The 13658-nt window shown below is 38.9% G+C and overlaps 1 protein-coding gene across 1 annotated transcript in view; it reads left to right on the forward strand.

Annotated features, from left to right (window-relative positions):
- The window catches only part of LOC149440871 (uncharacterized), a 207510-nt gene that overhangs the window by 179342 nt on the left and 14510 nt on the right, over nucleotides 1-13658 (forward strand). The window contains exons 10-14 of the mRNA XM_089658104.1: nucleotides 2650-2770; nucleotides 5198-5292; nucleotides 8795-8860; nucleotides 13113-13212; nucleotides 13475-13627. Of these exons, the coding sequence (XP_089514230.1) occupies nucleotides 2650-2770; nucleotides 5198-5292; nucleotides 8795-8860; nucleotides 13113-13212; nucleotides 13475-13627 (535 nt within the window). The remainder of the gene's footprint in view (nucleotides 1-2649; nucleotides 2771-5197; nucleotides 5293-8794; nucleotides 8861-13112; nucleotides 13213-13474; nucleotides 13628-13658) is intronic.

Consider the following 13658-nt stretch of genomic DNA (forward strand, 5'->3'; position numbering starts at 1 on the left):
AGGTTTTGTGCTGTTAACCCATGGTTTCCATAGACTTTCTATTATGATCTGTGTTTTTGGCTTGTTTTTGGAAAGAGCACCAAAGATACAGCATTCAGGACTTTTGGTGCACTTCCAGAAAATATAAAACCTATGGGTAACCTGCGTGAAAACTGCAGGTATACTCATGCTGCGGTCAAACTGCAGTGGAGCAGTGTGAAACGACCCTTAGCTAGCTACTATCATGCAGCACAAATCTCTCAGTTGACACTTTTCTACACATGAGCCAATATTCCTCTTTGGTTTAGCCATACCATTTCCCGTCTCCATAGCTTCTATCTTATATACCCCTCCTACGTTAGGAAACAATTTACAGAGCCCTGTATAGCTACATTCCTCTAATGTCTAGCATAATGTCAAATACCCAGGCAGATTGATTTCTTCTCATCTACCCAGTTCTACAGTCCTAGAAAATCTCCCAAAATAAATGCAAGAATATATGGCAAAATATTTTAAATGCCAATGCCAAATGCAAAGCTGCCTTGGCTGCCAAAACCAATTAAATGCCTTATGAGTTGGTACTTGGTCCTGGCTCAGAATCCTCCTCGGTGTTTTAGGATTTGTTATACAGAGGAAAAATTTTTCATTGTTTGGAACTATCCCAAAGGCAAACATGTTTGATTGCGTCAGTATATGTTGATCTATACACTTAAAAATATACCACGTGGAAAGGCCTGGTTGAAGCTTCACTAAGTAAAAAACAGTGGCTTGTATGAAGGTAACATTGCACATACTTATATATTCACAGGTGCCAGGTCCTGGAAAGCAAAAGTCTGCCTCTTTAAAAAAAAAGTTAAGCCAAACTAAAGGCAAAATTTTTTTTTTTTTGGATAGTGTAAGTGAGCGTTATAATTCCCGTCAGTCTTTTGTGCCATCTCTGTCCCATTGGGGTGATTTTAATTCACTTCCTGTCTCATAGCCAAAACAGGAAGTTTGAGGAAATTCTTCAAAAGTGATAGTTGTCACCAGGGTCAACAGAACAAGTGTCCCTATTGGAAAGTTTCACCTTTTTTTCCTGTTTTGGTGACAACCCAAAATGTGGAATTTACTTTTAGTATAATGGTAAACCTAATGGCAAACTTTTGACATTTTTAAAAGTTAAACCTGTACCTTGATGGGCCAACTATCCCCATCCTGATTGCAAAGAGACCCTACTTTTACCCTTACTTTTTCTAATCCCCTTTCTGCCTTTTCTTATCTCCCTCTTACTGCCATAGCTCCCCCTTTTTCTATTGTACTCCTTTTTTTTTTTTTCTTTTTCCCAGTTGCCTGCTCTGCACCTCTATTCTTCCTCTTCCCACTCTGTATTCTTCCTCTTATCCCTCAAACTCCAATCTCTATCTACTGTATTGTGACTAGTCCACTGTTAGCCCACCTTCCCTTATTACTGCTTTACTCCCCCCAGACTTTTTTTCCTGGGGATCGCTACCTAAAACCTGTCCATAAGATTGCCTGTTATATCGCTGTGAAAAAGTATTGTTATTTATTTATTTTTGTATGTCTGGGTTATACTATTTGTACTTCACACGTCTTAATTGTTCTTCTTTTGTCTATACCAGATTCATGGTGACTTTGTTAAAATCAATAAAAATGTTAAAACATTGATCACTGAAGCTATCTGCCCTATTTACCTTCTATAATCTCCGTATTTGCAAACATTAATGCTATCTCTGTTTGTCTGTTTTTTTACTTGTATTAAAGTACATCTAAAGTAAAGACTTTTTTTTTTTTTTTTAATATTTTGGATAGAGTAGGGGAAGTTTAATACCTGGAGAGAACTGAAAGGAATCTCTCCAAAGTGTGGGAAATCCTTGCCATCTACAAAAACTCCTGTTTATGTCTTATTAAAGTAGAGATCCAGTCAAAATGTAAAAAAATAGCAGTTAGAAAACCTGTAGCTGGTGACTTTTAAAAAACAGACACTCACCTGTCCCTCGATCCAGGGGTGTCTTCACCACAGCCAGTTTCTCCGGCCATCCTCTCACCCCAGTGCCAACATCTTCAGTGTGGGCACCGGGCTGTGACAGCTTGCAACTTCACAGCTGGGTTCCCACTGCGCATGCGGGAGTAGCACTGCACTTTGTGAATTGTCCCGCAGTCTTCTGGGACCTATCACGTGTCCCAGAAGACTACAGGAAGTGGGGATGACAACTTCCGCTTTCGATCACCTAGACATTCGCAGCAGAAAGGGGAGCTGGTATCTGTCAAAATCTGGCACGCGCTGCCTAACGGTGCCAATCCTAAATGGGGATTCCTTAAAGCAGGACTTTCCCTTCTGGTTAGAGCTCCACTTTAACTGATATATAGAGTGCCTTGCAACTAGTAACAGTGCTAGTGAGGTAGTGCGGCAATAGGGGCATGTAAAATAGGTCTAAAGTCTGACCCGGTTATGTTGCATCAGCAGCTCTTTGGCTACACAGAAGTCTAATTGACAAAAACAGGGAGGCATGTTATGGTGCTTCCTTTTATCTGTAACATTGGTTGTCACATATCAAGACCTGACAGGTTCACTTTATAGCCATTGAATTGTGTTGCGAATTTACGATTTTATTTTCAGCCTGTGTTTTCATACTGTACACTATTGACTTGCCCTGCTTCTGTCTTCTACAGGAAGTCAGCTACTGTCAGGGGATGAGTCAGATTGCAGCGGTGCTCCTCATGTACCTTAATGAGGAGGATGCTTTTTGGGCTTTAGCTCAGCTGCTAACCAACCAGAGACACGCAATGCACGGTGAGTTTAAGTTAAAGAAGAAATACTAAAACAGGAGAGTTTTATTCATGTGATTTTTATGGATGGCAGAAAAATATAATTTCTTATCGCAGTGAAAATAGGTATTGATGGCACCCTATTAAGATACATTCCAATGACCTAGTTATCAGGCATAAATTATAACAAATGTGACAGTAAGTTAAATGTGTATGGGCCAGTTATGGTGTTTAGAAGTAGACAGGCATTTGCTTGCATATAATCTACCCAGGATTTAAAATGATGGCTACATCATTCTGTGTATATGATCACCATAGAGCTTCTGTCCCTAGTGCACCATAAAAAAGCTGAGCTGGTCTTCTAACCTACAGGGCCTTCCCTGTTTATAGCTGAAATCATATCAGGTCAGTACAAACATTACAAAAAATAAATAAATATATATATATTCCCGATTTGTTGTATTTTCAGAAGTTTATTTTTTCTTGACATCCTAAGCAAACACTTAACATGCTGCTTTACATTCCTGGGTCAGATGCCCATGAAGCCATCTAGACACTTCTGTGCAGAAGCCTCTGGTCTGACATCTCCTGAGCACACATTTATCATGACTGTTTGCAGGAAAGTGTTTGTCTTGCAGACAGTTTGGTCCTAGGGGGTCAATTCTTTTTTGGAAAGGCAGTAGTTTGGCAAAGATTTACAATCCAGTTTTAGCAGAGGACATACAAATACAGAGATGTGAATTTCATTGTAAGCATATAGCCTAAATGTTGTAACACCACGGTTCTAGTCCAGACATACAACCCCAATTTCAGAAAAGTTGAGATGCTGTGTAAAATCTACATAAAAACAGAATGCAATGATGTACAACTATCATAAACCCATATTTTATTCAAATCGAAAACAGAAAACATATCAAAACCTATCAAATGTTTATATTTACTGTTTTAGGAAAAAAAATAAGGTAATTTTGAAACTGATGGCAGCAATATGTCTCAAAACGTTGGGACAGGACTAAGTTATAGCCTCCCCCTGTACCCGGACAAGGTCATCTAGAGCCTAACGTAAATATACCAATCTGAGTTCCCCCTCTCCTCCAAGATGTATGAGCATCGTGTTAGCAAAAATCCCCACCCCCCCAAAAAAAATAAAAATCCAGCACTATTCTGCATGCTTACCCACTAAGCATAAATTCCCCCTCCTCCAAGTTCTAATCTGCTCCCCTACTGAAATCCCCCATCCCAGCACAAATCTTTGCCCCCCCCATCCCCCCTCCAAGTTCAAATCCTCTCTCTCCCCAAATTCCCCCAGCACAACTGCCCCCCACCCCCAAAGAAAGAAAAAAAATCACCCTCCTAACTCAAATCCTCTACCCTTCAAATTTCCCCTCCAAGCACAAATCCTCTTCCCTCCACTACAACAAATTCCTCCCAATTAGCACAAAGTCTCCCCCCTCCTAGCACCCCCCCCCCCACAAGTTTCCTTTTCTAGCACAAAACCCCCCAATCATCCCTACTAGCACAAATTCCCCCCCCCCAATTAAAAAATGTCCAATCCTAGCACAAATTTCCTCCCCCCTCTCCAATATCATCACTCCTAGCACCCTCAAATGTCCCCTGCTATAACAATTCTTACCCCAAGCCACCCCCCAAATTCCCCCTCCCAACGCAGATTCCCCCCCCCCATATCTCCTCATGGTGCCCTCCACCCACCTCACATGATACTACAGTGTCCATGGCAGCCACCCCACCTGCCCAACCCTTGTCCTGGCCCTGGCATCCCCTCTTCTCTTAAGAACACTCTGCTAAGAACAGTTCCCAGACGTTTACAGAGTATTCTTAAAAGAGGGGATGCTAGACCATGGCCCTGTATCAACTTTTTTTTTCAGACGCATTGCTGCCATCAATTTAAAAATTACCTTATTTTTTTCTTGAATTGGCATATTTAAACATTTGATGTGTTTTGATATGTTTTTGATTTTCTGTTGTGAATAAAATATGGGTTTATGAGGTTTGCAAATCATTGCTTTCTGTTTTTTTGTAGATTTTACACAGCACCCCAGCTTTTTGGAATTGGGGTTGTAATTGCTGTAGGACATTGTTATACTCTGCCAGAAACATTCTAAACGGTGAGTCTTTTGCAGCAATATATATGTAGTAAATTTGCACATCTTTATTATGTGTGTCAAGAAATAATATTGTATTGTGGATCATATGTGATTGTTTTACATTTTTATATCCATCTTATAGCCATCTAAAGAAAGTACCTAGTACTGTGGTAATCCAGTTGCATTTTGCATAGGATGCAATGTCAGGCCTCCCTCTTTCAGAAGTTTTAGTGTTATGGGATTTGTAGATCTTTGTGCACTGTCAGGTTCAGATTTATTTATTATGTTTGCGCTAATATTTGTTCTAAATAGTGCAATAATCCAATCTACCAATGTTTTCTTTGAAGGTTTTTTTATTCCTGGATTTCCAAAGCTCCAGAGGTTTCAGAGTCACCATGAACAAATTCTCAGCAAGTTATTCCCTAAATTGAAGAAACACATGGTATTGCCATTTCCTGAACAACTAGCGGTTAAAACTTTCTTTTCTGTTTGAGATAGCACATACTAGGGATATACATATACACTGCTCAAAAACATTAAAGGAACACTTTGAGAATACATTAGATCTCAATGGGGAAAAATATGCTGGATATCTATACTGATATGAACTGGGTAATGTGTTAGGAACGTAAGAATGCCCCATTGTTTGATGGAAATTAAAATTATCAACCTAAAGAGGACTGAATTCAAAGACACCCCAAAAATCAAAGTGAAAACATTATACAGCAGGCTAGTACATTTTGCTGAAATTTCATTGCAGCAACTCAAAATGGTACTCAGTGTGACGATCTCTGTGTCAGACCCCAGCTCTTCTCACCAAACTCATGACCAAAGGACTAGCCAATCTAAAATTGTGCTGTCATGTGCGTAACAATGCCACACCCAGCTGCACCCTGCACAACAATTTTCCAGCTAATGGACCACAACCTGTGTGCTGGCAGCCTGGGAGCGATTGTTACTAGGTCAGGTTAAAAAGGATGCCTTATCTCCCACCGTTGGTTCCGATGTTAAAAAGGGAGAATCTTCAACTTTTTTCAACTCAGCTTAGCTTAGCTTTTTCTAGGAACTCCACATGGTGTCTCCCTGAAGCAGAAAACCAATCGCCTCATTTAGGGAGGGGGTTGTGTAGATTAGCTCAGGCTATGACCAAAACTCTCACAGTTGATGTCATGGTTCATAACTTATTCTCGGGGCATTTAGCAGCCTTGCCACTAGTAGATTAATATGCAGACGCATCTGCTGAACGGTTAGATATGAAATATGACATATCTGCTTGAATTGTTCAGGAGATATAATTTTCTGCTCTCCTGTATATGAAAGCTAGGGGGTGTAATATACCAGGCGACTTGTCTTAAAGTGAGCCGTCCGAATACGTGCTCCCTGTTTATGTAATTATGTCCAATTTGAAGATAAAAATTATATAGAAAAGTGAGTTTTAAATGTAAGTCTGTTTTTACGACTACCCGGAATGCCTTTGAGCTCAGTGAAGAACTTGGTTTATGGCTTTACAATATCCCAGATTGAGAAGTTAACAGACATCTAGGCCCCAGCTCGGTTGGAAGTTTATAGCCCTGGAGCTCTCCCACTGGGGCCTGTTGCTTTTTTAACACAGACCACATTCCTGAGGGAGGGAGGAAATTGGAGGAGGAAGCCTGATACGGGAGAGAGATGATACAAAATGGAAGATTCTTAACAAGATGGATGAACGCGTCCATCTTGGTGTGCACTATTGCTACACTCAGTAGTTTGTATGGCCCCCATGTGCTTGTATGCATGCCTGACAACTTCGGGGCATGCTCCTAATGAAATGATGGATGGTGTCCTGGGGTATTTCCTCCCAGATCAGTCTTAGGTGCAACCTGGCAGTGTTGGATGGACCAAAACATGATATCCCAGAGGTAAATTGATTTAGGTCATGCGAGCATGGGGGTCATTTAATGGTATCAATTCCTTCATCCTCAAGGAACTGCCTGCATACTCTCGCCACTTGAGGCCGGGCATTGTAGTGCATAGGAGGAACCCAGGACCTACTGCACCAGTGTAGAGTCTGACAATGGGTCCAAGGATTTCATTTCGATACTTAATGGCAGTCGGGGTGCCATTGTCTAGCCTGTAGATGTCTGTGCGTCCCTCCATGGATATGCCTCCCCAGACCATCAGTGACCCACCAAAATGGTCATACTGAACGAAGTTACAGGCAGCATAACATTCTCCTCGGCTTCTCCAGACCCTTGCATGTCTGTCACATGTGCTCAGGGTGAACCTGCTCTCATCTGTGAAAAGCACAAGGGCGCCAGTGGCAAAACTGCCAATTCTGGTGTTCAATGGCAAATGCCAATCGAGCTCTATGGTGCTGGGCAGTGAGCACAGGGCCCACCAGAGGACATCGGGCCCTCAGGCCACCCTCATGAAGTCTGTTTCTGATTGTTTGGTCAGAGGCATTTACACCAGTGGCCTGCTGGAGGTCATTTTGTAGGGCTTTGGCAGTGCTCATCCTGTTCCTCCTTGCACAAAGGAGCAGACACTGGTCCTGCTGATGGGTTAAGGATCTTCTACAGCCCTATCCAGCTCTCCTAGAGTAACTGCCTGTCTCCTGGAATCTCCTCCATTCTCTTGAGACTGTGCTGAGAGACACTGCAAACCTTTTGCCAATGGCACGTATTGATGGAGTTGACTGCCTGTAGAACCTTTATAGGGTCCAGATATCGCCTCATGCTACCTGTAGTGACACTGAACCTAGCCAAATGCAAAACTAGTGAAAAAAAAATAGAAAAGATGAGTAAGGAAAAAAATGTCAGTGGCCTCCACCTGTAAAACCATTCCTGTTTTGGGGGTAGTCTCCTTGTTGCCTATCTATTGCACCTGTTGTTAATTTCATTAACACCAAAGCAGCTGAAACTGATTACCAACCCCCTGTGCTACATAACTTACCAGATCAATATCCCAGAAGTTTAATTGACTTGATGCTATACTCTAATTAAAAGGGGCTCTTATAATTTTTTTGAGCAGTGTATATCACTATATATTAACCCTTCTGTTTGGTCATCCCAAGCCACCTCTATAAGTCTGATTGTAAAGCCACCATCTTGTTCTTTTTTCTTATAAGGTAGTTCTGGCATGACTTGCTGATATATTGTGAGTCTTTATTTTGCTGTAGGATGAACCCCTGACCAGCTAGGTGTAAAAAAGAGAATATAGCATGGCACTGCAAAATGTATGGTAGGCCTTTTGGTTTAGGGTGCCAGTCCCTCTTTGCAAGTCACTACTCTTGATCCAGCAAAGGAGTCCAGACCATTGTGCTTTCCCCTCCATATTTAACATTTGGTGTCACACAGTTAGAAATCATCCTTTCAGCTACTCAACAGCATAAAAAAACCTTCTGTGACAAACTAAAGATTTCAAATGTTGAATAGTTGGTCCATAAGGACATCTTTCAGTTTTTCATAGTCCACAGGGGTTGGTTTCTGGCCCTGGCAAGCCTCTTTTACATTGTAGCAATGGCTTTTTTTCTGCCACTTGACCTGCCAAACATGCAGTGTGATGTCTTCTCTTCAGTCTGAAAGTTCAGACTTTATTTTAAACACTGTTATCCTGTGCGGTACCTACCCTGTGAGAAATCGTAAAAAATAACCACTGTTATCTTGTGCGGTACCTACCCTGTGGGGAATAAAAAAAAAAACACTAAAATGGGTGATACTGGAAATAGCTAAACATTTTTCCAGCCGAAAAACTGCAGTGACATATTATATTGTTTGAAAAGCTAGGTAACCATCATGCTATTCGATTTGTTTAAGAACATTGCTTGGCTTTGGGTGATTAAGCCCTATGAATTGTGAACCACTTCCACAATATGATATTGTGACTTTAGAAAATATAAGAACATGCACTTGAGGGCTTGTGGAGTTATGAAATTTAGTACAGCATACCTATTTTTTTTTTCCTAGGACAAGGAGGATATGTCTACTGGCATTTATACAACAAAGTGGTTTCTGCAGTGCTTCTTAGACCGGGTAAGTACTAAAAATGTTTAGACTTTCAATTTAACAAATATAAGTATACTTTTGATTAAATGCCTGACAACAGTGGGCCATGTATATACTGCCAAACTTTATAAATTGCTTACACTGTGCAGAAAAAAAAAGCTTTTCTGGGCTTGAAAAACAGGGCCATATTATTGCTCCTTATATCAAACAGTATATCCCCGAGTGGAAGATATATACATGTGATACAAATAACATGTATATATAATCCACTTCACTGAACATAAACCATGCTCTAGATAATGTGTAAAAACTATAATGAATAGATAAGTAAATAAAAAAACCATAAATATAGCCACTACTTTTTTCTTATAAATAAAAATGTGACCAATATATATTATTTTGAAATTACCAAAATATATATGCAACGCTCTGTAAATAATAAAGTAAATTATATGATAGAAAAATGAATAAACAAAAAGTCTATCATTAAAAAGTCCTTTTTGAATTCACTGTGTGAGTAAAATTTTTCACCACATGACTGTAAATAAAATATCTAAACTTGTGCTGTGCTCCCCCTTAGGTATGCACTCACCAGCTTTATTTGCCTCCCACTCTCATGGTTGGCAAAATGCGCTTTTGTTTAAACATATATTTATCCAGACCAGGATAATCGCTCATATACATCGACTCTTCCCAGAGTAACTCCAGCACTTCAAACCAATAGCCTCAGTGTCAGACTTTCCACAGTAATTTCCCCAGAATGGCTCCAACACTCCAGACCTACAATTCCTGGAGATGATTCTCCAGATCAAATTAAAGAAAGGAAATAGAGACCCAACATAGTGTAGTATCCTTTAAAACCTTTTAATCTCTGCTCAAAGAAACTCACTTACAATAATAAAATCACTGAGGCATTTCGTCACATCTGGACCTGTTTATAGGGAGTGGTTAAGCGACAACAGCGTGCTTATTGGACAGGCGGTGTTGCCAATTGGTTGACTATACTATAGCGGAAATTCCGCCCATAACCTGGCGGAAGGTAATCTCTACAGCTTCAGTGTTTAAGGACACAAAGAACTTATATATATAAGGGTATATTTACAGATTCATAAAATATGAATACGATGATATAAATAGTTGAATCTCTCCAACCATATCATACTGATATATCCCTAAATCTGCAAACATGAATATTTATAATTGGTTAGTTTCTCCTTATTATGCCTCTAACTTGGCGGAAATACTCAACCATAACCAACAAATTATCTTTTATCATAACAATGATAAATATATCAATCACAAATATAAATATACTACAATAACATACATCTTTGGGCTTTTACAAACGTATTACACAACCATATATTATAATCTTACACTTTAATAATAAAAAATAAAATAAAATAACATTTTATAAAATGTAAAAATCATAAAATTAAAAATAAACTAAAATAATATTAATTATAACTATATCTTCTATTTAACAGTAATTCAGTACAATATTTGATATTTCAGGTTTACTACATAACATAGTTTCAAAGGTCACTAATGAAGCAGTTTAAATCTAATTCAACGTTTAATCCATGTGGTGTTAATGATTTAAGAAAAAAGATCCATTTGGTTTCACGTTTAGATAAATCTCTAACTCAATTTGATCCTCGCCATTTAGGGGGTATCCAATCGATTCCCCAAAATTTTAATAGGGAAGGATCCTTATGGTGATGTTTAGAAAATGTTCCTTAAATCCTATTTTAATATTTTTCATATGAAGATCAATTCAGGCCTGCGTTTATAAAAAACAAACCTGTCCTCCCATTCCGCCATGAATATATTCTCCAAGGTAGGCGCGAATTTGGCTGCCATAGCCATGCCACTCAGCTGTTCATAATAACTATTGTCAAACCAAAAATACTTGTGTTTTAAACAAAAGCCCAAGGCTTTCCCCAAAAAGACTTTTTGAATATGAGGGAGATCCTCCCTTTGGCTGAGAGCCCAATTTAGGGCCAACATGGCATCATCATGACTTATAATGGTATACAGCGATGAAACATCAGCTGTAACCATATACATCTGTTGGTTTATGTCACATTGTAATAAGTTTAATAAATCTTTAGTGTCCTTTAAATAAGCCTTGGTTTGTACAACACTGGTTTGCAAAAACAGATCTAAGTATTCCCTTAATCTTGCTGACACAGACCCTATGCCATTGACTATGGGTCTGGCTGGAGGGCAGGTTATGTCCTTATGTATCTTTGGAAGAGTATATATCACAGGTAATCTGCAACAACTAGGTACCAAATAATTTCTTTCCCTTTTATTTAAAATATGATTTTGATAACCCCACTTTATTAATAATTTGAGTTCATCTCTATACCTATGTGTAGGATCTTTCAATAAATGTTTATATACTTTATCATCATTCAACATAGTTTTCAACTGTTGCATGTAGAACACTTTATCTAAAATAACCACACACCCCTTTATCCGCAGATCTAATTATAATGTCCTTCCTTGTTTCCAGATGTTTTATCCCCTCCATGATATATGGAGCATTAATATATTTATTTGGATTGATAGATTTCCAAATCTCTAATAATTAAATTTTTTAATACATCTATACATTGATTAGCTACATTTGGAGGATTGAATGTGGGTTTATTATGAAGACCACTATCAAAACAAATACCCTCTTGGGTTTGTTTATTAACATTAATTATTGGATTATTAAGAAAATATTTTTTTAAATTTAATTGTCATATATTTTTATGTATGTCTATCTAAATGTTGAATTTATTAATTTAATACATTTCTTTAATAGTGGTGGACGCCCTCTTAATAATAAGAATATCTTTAATGAATCTTTGTCACCAAAATGGAGGAACACAGGGCCCATAGGTAGGCCATCCTATCAAGTTCAGAATCAATATCAGATCCCCACCTATAACAGATTTCAAGCTATTGATTATTATAGAAATGAATTTCATGACACTACTTATCACCCAGTATCCTATTATGGAGGAAGGGGAGGTAAAAGAGGCAAAGGATTTAGTAGGGGACGATCTACTCCGTTTTTTCAAGGGGGACGAGGAAGGGGTTATTATATAAAAAGAGAACAAAAGGGTGTAGAGCAGGGAGGAGGGTTCAACGCCAAAAACGGAGAATGGAGTAAAAGATATAGGTATTTATAATCTCAGTAGCATAATATTTTAAATTTGGGTTTAAAATGTGCTCCTAAAAAATCTATTAATAAATTCAACATTTACATAGACATACATAAATATATACGACAAATTTAAAAAAAGCAGGGTAAGCAGATATACTGACTGAACTGCAGGCTCCTGCAACAAAAATAATGCATAAAAAAGTGCATTTATTATTTTTTGTATAAAGGTGAACTTATCCTTTAAAATGATGCGTTAATGCAAGCATAAGTGTGAATGGGCCCTAATTTACAACCTAAAACTTACACATAGCTGGTTTTCTTCCACCTGAAGAATGAGGAAGGGGAATGAGCAGGGGCAGACTGACAACTCATGGGGCCCCCGGGCAATACGGGATCATGGGGCCCCTGTGTCCTTGCCCAAACTCAAAAAAGCGTATGAAAAAGGTACCAGGGGCATCTCATGGGGCCCCCTACTGACCCCAGTCCCTCGGGCAGTGCCCAAGTTTCCAAATAGTCAGTCTACCCCTGGGAATGAGTCACACGCTTCCTCATGCCTGGAATTTTCAGCTAGTATACATCACTTTGCTTCTCCAGGTGATGGAGTGATGTTTAACAAAAGGGGGCAGCAATAACTTGAGCTAAGCTTGACTTCAGCCTTTTAGTACATCATCTTGTCTTTATTGGTCTTGACATATATAGGGTTATAGTAACATCCAGATCTTTGAGACAATCCCTTTTTACAGCTATTGTTCAATGCTTATCTACTATTCAATACCTATTTGGCCATGTACTTAGTACTGAAGACAAAGCTCCAGTGAACAGCCTTGTAGTTTCTTTGCTCAGTCCACAAAAAGCAATAATGTTAACTGGTCAGATTGCTGGGTACCTATGACCATAAATCTGGTCCTCCCAAGGTTTCCAGCTCAATCCCTTTCTGTTTTATACATGGTGAATCCTTTGCATTATACTGATCTCTGATGTTGCTTTTTTTGTGTAGCAGTTTTACACATATTGTACCAAGGAGCAAAAACATATACTTATGCTGAGAATGTACGACTGCATTGACAGGGACAGTTTAACCTCGTTGCCTGTTTTTCTTTTTATTCATAATTCCAGACACCGTTTACTCTCACTCTGAGGCTGTGGGACATCTACATTTTGGAAGGAGAGCGAGTGCTGCCAGCGATGGCTTACACCATACTGAAACTACATAAAAGTATGACATTTCCATTGATCAAATCTAGTGTAACCCATTTTAAAGTAGGTTGCATGTCTCAATTCATATAACTATATATTTTTATTATATAGACTATAATGGTAGGGATAGAATGACATTGTATTTTCTAAGTTTCATATTTGCAAATAATGTCTGTCATTGGGGTAGTAGTTCATAGTATCACAGGTTTTTCTCAATGTGTTTTGACATCTGTTGGCAAGCAGCATTTTTTTAACTTGTTTAATATTTCTGTCGTGTATAGAACGCTTGTTGAAAATGTCAATGGAGGACCTTCGGGAATTTCTCCAAGAGAAGATTGCCCGTTCCTTGAGCTACGATGATGATATTGTGGTTGAACAATTACAGACGTCGATGGCGGAGCTAAGGAAAATGAAACTTGAGCTGCCTCCTCCAGGTACAATATTTTCCATCCATTAATGAGTGCT

The sequence above is a fragment of the Staurois parvus genome, unplaced genomic scaffold (genome assembly GCF_062004578.1).
Source record: "Staurois parvus isolate SC_StPar_1 unplaced genomic scaffold, SC_StPar_1.0 ptg001051l, whole genome shotgun sequence".
Classification (NCBI taxonomy): domain Eukaryota; kingdom Metazoa; phylum Chordata; class Amphibia; order Anura; family Ranidae; genus Staurois; species Staurois parvus.